The 5168-nt window shown below is 32.3% G+C and overlaps 1 protein-coding gene across 1 annotated transcript; it reads right to left on the bottom strand.

The window, feature by feature from the left end:
- Positions 1-304: 304 nt before the first annotated feature.
- LOC106686127 (serine protease 28) lies at positions 305-4455 on the bottom strand. The gene is made up of 4 exons (XM_067047298.1): positions 4059-4455; positions 3807-3961; positions 1516-1678; positions 305-558 (listed from the first exon to the last, which is right to left on the bottom strand). The coding sequence occupies exons 1-4, from the start codon at positions 4159-4161 to the stop codon at positions 533-535; spliced, it is 447 nt and encodes a 148-aa protein (XP_066903399.1). The 5' UTR covers positions 4162-4455; the 3' UTR covers positions 305-532.
- Positions 4456-5168: the final 713 nt, after the last annotated feature.

The raw sequence follows: 5168 nt of genomic DNA, 5'->3' as shown, positions 1-5168 counted from the left end.
AAGATGTTGATCATTTCACACCGATTCCGAAAATAGGGTCAGTGATAATATAAAAAAAAAGAATAATGAATGGTAATAAAAATACTACGGCCTACTGAAATAGATATAACTGAATCTGCTCTCTAAACGCACAAAATTAAAAATGTATAAATTATTTGTTATTTGTTTAGTTGTGGTTTGCAATAGTGCTGAAACGTGTACACTTTAAATAATGGATGTCTTAGAGTCTCTGAGCAAAAGATAATGAGACACATTTTCGATCAAATGTGCATGGCGCATGAGGAATACCAAGGAATCAGATGAGGACCTCAGGAATTGGAGTGACGCTGGAGAAAAAAAGGCTCTAGATAAAGGGGAGTGAGGATGAATCGCTCTGAGGCCAAAAATTCATCTTGGACATAAATAAATTTTAATTATATTTTGAAGTAAAACTTTGCATTTGAAAACATTATTGTCCTTATTTAAAATTAAATCACAGTCACTTAAGAATTTTTTTATTGATTATTCTTGATGTCCAGTCTCATTCTTCAATTTAATTTTTATTCCAACAGATTGGATCTGAAATATATAGATTTATAATTATTCCTTGTTCTGTTCAGGTAATACATATATATAATAATCTTCTGATCTACTTTTTGATATAACCCGTCTCACCAGAGAAGAGCTTAAATGTTATTTTTAACGTTATTTGATCACAATATAAGAAACAGTAGGTAGGTACGTGACCAGGTCTCATCCATTTAAAAATATTAGAAGAGAAATTCAGCAGATTCGGATTAAGGTGCTTTTACATTAACCTAAACGATATGGCGTTTACAAACGGACAGATATACTTTAGTATCTTTAATAGAAAGTAGGTACAGGTACTTTTTATGTAGACACTTAGTTTTAGAGAAGCAAAATCAGGAATTAATTCTTCTAAGCTTATTTTGTTTAATTACATCACTTTCTATCAACATCATTGATAAACTGCTTCATCATTCTTGATGTGTTTTTTTTAATGGCCCCCTTTATGGTCATTTCTAACATGCTAGGGGGATATCTAGAGGTAACCAAACTATTCTAACCATAGAGGTAGGTCAAGTTTTCATTTCGTGGGACCACCACAGAAATAAAAGTTGACTTCCCAAGACGGATTCGAACCGGCGCCGTTGCTGTCACGAGGCAGTTAAAGTTGAAAATCTAACTCGCCTACAAACGGCCCGATTCGTTTTAATTTATCTGTCACAGAAGTTAGGGAGACCTATGAATAGCGTGGTCCTCGGTCAATGAAGATGAATATACATTCCTAACATCGCCAACCACTTTCTGTTAAATACACTAAAGTACATTTGTCTGACACTTGTCGTGTTAGATTATATAAAAGTACTTCATGGGGTAGATTATTTCTATGTTAGGCAGATAGTATAGTTTTAACTTTTGATAATATATTAATCTTCTTTGGTGAACGGATTATACATTTGTTTGTTTTTTTAGAAGGATACAGTACTATATAGGAGATGCATATTACAATACCTGTAGATCTTTTTGTAATCCAATCGATGTATTCTGGGTGGTGGATATCGATATGCACACTCGGTAATGTTCTGCAGTCTTCAGGACCCTTCGACACGACTCCTTCCAAAGTAAAAATTTTGTTTTCAACATCGAACAGCAGCACGGGGCCTCCAGAATCTCCCTATAAACATTGACAGATGTTGTGATGACCTATAAGGTATGCACAGATGTTTATGATTCGGGCTTATTATTGCCACTAATCATAGAATCTTGTTGAACATAAGTTTTCAACAGTGCAGAGATGACAAATAAAAATTAAAACATAACATACTCTAAATTGGCATATATAATAAATAAATATAATAAAACCGTTAACCTGAATTTAATAAATTTATTTTTGCCCTACCTTACCTAATTGCAAAACGGATATAGACACAATTAGCATACAACACATAGTTTGATACTACACAGAGTATACTGCCAATATAACAGAATTTGACCCATCAGTATCTCCGATATCAACTCCAGTGGTCCAATCTACGAATAACATACATGGCGCATAAGTGCTAACAAGGAACTGGATAAGCTAAGTAACCACAGTGGTATTGTAAAATTAATCAAGTCCGGAAGAATTTGATTGCAACATAACGAAAGGTAACCCAATGATGGAGTGGTGAAGAAAATCACTAGAGAATCCTCCGTAGGTAATTCTCTTCCTTAGAACATCCTCAGAACAGCTGGGAAAAGGTCCTGGAGGAAGACTTCAGGAAAAATGAAGTGCCTATATGTCTACTGGTTGTTCTCTTTCTTCCTAATCACTTCATCTATCTTCAGACATCAGCTACAGGGTAGGCACTCTTCTTATGGTTGATACGGGCAGGGCCCTTTACGATTTTCCATCCATACACAAAATATTTGCAGTGCAGGATGTTGCCTAGTGATTAGTTGGGGGAAGAACCATTATAGGTTCTTAACATGTCCAAACGGTGAAGAAGTATTTTCACTAACTTGAAGTTAGGTAAGTATTAGTGGTTGTCATCCACAACCAATTCTACTCTTTAATGATAAATATTTAAAATTACACAAATAATTTTGATTGACTTAGGACGTAGGATAACAACAAAACGTGTGTCTTGTCGGTATTTTTAGGGACAATATACGAGCTGGCCAGGCCTTAACTGATGTGAGACTATGTGAAAAACCGTACTTGCTTCCTTTCTCATATACTCAACACTCCACCCACCTTGAAGTTTTACCATCTTCCTACACTTGATTAAAATAACCATACCTAAGCTATAAACTATCGTGGTTCATTTTATTTATTTATTATTTCATCGTTGTAACATTTAACTCAGTTTTACGTTTTATTCTTTACGCCTCCCTCGGTGTGGGCTTTAGCGGTTGCACCTGCCAAAGGCTGGTTCTGCATTGTGTTAAAAATTTATAATTTTTTGTTTAGGCACCCCTAAAAACAAAGGAGCTAAAAAAAATGCGGCACAATTATCCTACAATCGGTTGAATATGTAGAAAAAGTAGTGCAAAGTAAATGCTGCAGTGCTTATCGATTAATGTAATTAGGAATTGAAGAAATGCAATTGCATTTACAAATAATTGTGATTAAAATACTTGATTAACCACTGGAACTGTAATTGTTGTCCCCCTAATTACATATACAAGTTGAACCAAAGTAATTGTATTTACCAATTACATTCTTATGTAATTTTTATTTTTTCCTTAAAATTCCAAGTCATTTTAATATAAATATAATTAATTTTAATTGTGATTGCAAAAACTTAAAACAAATCAGTAAAAATTTTTTTTACAAGGGTTCCAAAATATGATAATATTTCGGACTGGCGTATAGATTTAGTAACATATTGAGTTTTTTACATATGAGCTACATTTAATTGTAAGTGAAATTACTGATGACCTATAATTAATTGTAATTACAATTACTTACCATCAAGAAGTAATTGTAATTGTCTTACAGTTATTTCAGTGTCATTTTTCTTCAAATTCACTAAATGTTGATATTGTAGACCATTTAACGTTTATTTTAGTGTGATTAAAGTGCAACTGAAACATGCAATTGAAGGTGTATGGTAATTAAATGACTCATGTATTGATTCCTACCCAACTCAAACTTGTAGCATCCAGATTGGGAATCCCTGCAGTAGAAGACAGATGTTTTACATACACGAATGATGTGTTCAGCTGTCCTCAATTGTTTTGATGTCAGACTCACAAATTATTTTATATTTTCATGTTTGCAAACGTATAAAAAATTCATAAGAAAGTTAAAATCTTACCAAGCAAGGTCCCTTATTCTTGGACAAGGTACAAAACTGTTTTCCGTCGTGTTTATCAATGAGACCTCGATTATGGCAGTCATCGTAGTCATGTTCTTCGATGGTTACTTCCTGCAGATACTGTGGAGTAGACATATTGATCAAGGAGCCCCAACCTGGAATGAGTAAATTTTAATCAATTTGGGAAAATTGAGGATAAGTAAAGCGTTTTGATACTGCATTAAAAGTACTAATATCAGAATCGTAACTCACCAACTATTCTAAATTCGGAATGATTCTTTCTCTTCTTTCGACTCAGGCAGACAGGGCCCGTCCTACCTGAGCTGAAGTCCAAAGGTCGATCCACAGTAAGCATAGCAATATCACCAGCTAAAGTATGATCATCGAAGTCAGGATGGATATCGATTTTTGATACTTTTCGTACGTTCAATATATCTAAAAATCCAGAAACCTTTTGGTAAAACACTGAATAATATTGGTGTAAAATTTTTTAAATTTACGTAATGGAGTTCCATTACCTAGTTACAAATGAATGAAAGTGAATACAATAGATATCGATCAGTAACATAGCATAATCGTTAGTCCTTTGTTACTGGAAAACAAAACTTTCTTCAATACAATCCATAGATTTAAATCAGCTATTGTCAGTTCATAGATACACATCTTCTATAACTACTATTATCCCTCATTGATATAATTTGAATTGTATTTTGTTGATATCCGTTAATTATTACAATCCTCTTGATATATATTGATATATTGATATTGATATATGAGAGTATTGTGATAAAGATTCTGTATCCAAGTCTATAACATCCTATTAAATTTATATCTGTGACAAATCGATAACTTGTTGCACAATGTCCAACGGCCTAGTTTTGGCGAACTTATATATACAAAATTTTACACACACGTTTTGATATCATTTGGACAATGATTTCCATTCCGATCTTGAAATACAATTATATTACTGGTTCCCCCATAATGAAAATTACATTATCCACACATTATGAACTTTAAAAATTAAATAACAATTAATCAATTTTGTTTTAATATTTAATTTTTTTTATATAAATATGACAGAATGTAATAAAAATATTACGAAATAAAAATAATAAAAAAAAAACTATCGATATATCTTATTTCTTATGACATACAAGTAAGTAAAAGTGTATAATTTAAAGGTAATATAAGAATATTTTTGTCTGTAATTTATAAAACTTTTAATATGAATTTAATCATTACAAATTTTGGCATTCTGTCATAAAACATGGTAACTAAAAAAATGAAATTTTTACATTGTTAAACTGCTAATTACAATAGCTTACCTTTAACCAATAGTCACTTACCATAGCTTAATAT

This window comes from Halyomorpha halys, unplaced genomic scaffold (assembly GCF_000696795.3).
Source record: "Halyomorpha halys isolate HHAL.00 unplaced genomic scaffold, Hhal_1.1 Scaffold781.1, whole genome shotgun sequence".
Classification (NCBI taxonomy): Eukaryota; Metazoa; Arthropoda; class Insecta; order Hemiptera; family Pentatomidae; genus Halyomorpha; species Halyomorpha halys.
Note: the sequence above shows the minus strand (reverse complement) of the source record. Positions and strands in the feature narration are given on the sequence as shown.

Excerpts from the sequence above, each read along its gene's own strand:
- LOC106686127 (XM_067047298.1), bottom strand. The coding sequence starts at position 4,161 with ATGCTTACTGTGGATCGACCTTTGGACTTCAGCTCAGGTAGGACGGGC. Across the intron at positions 3,962-4,058 it reads TTCCGAATTTAGAATAGTTG|GTTGGGGCTCCTTGATCAAT; the intron begins GTGAGTTACGAT and ends TACTCATTCCAG. Across the intron at positions 559-1,515 it reads GATTACAAAAAGATCTACAG|ATCCAATCTGTTGGAATAAA; the intron begins GTATTGTAATAT and ends TATATATTTCAG.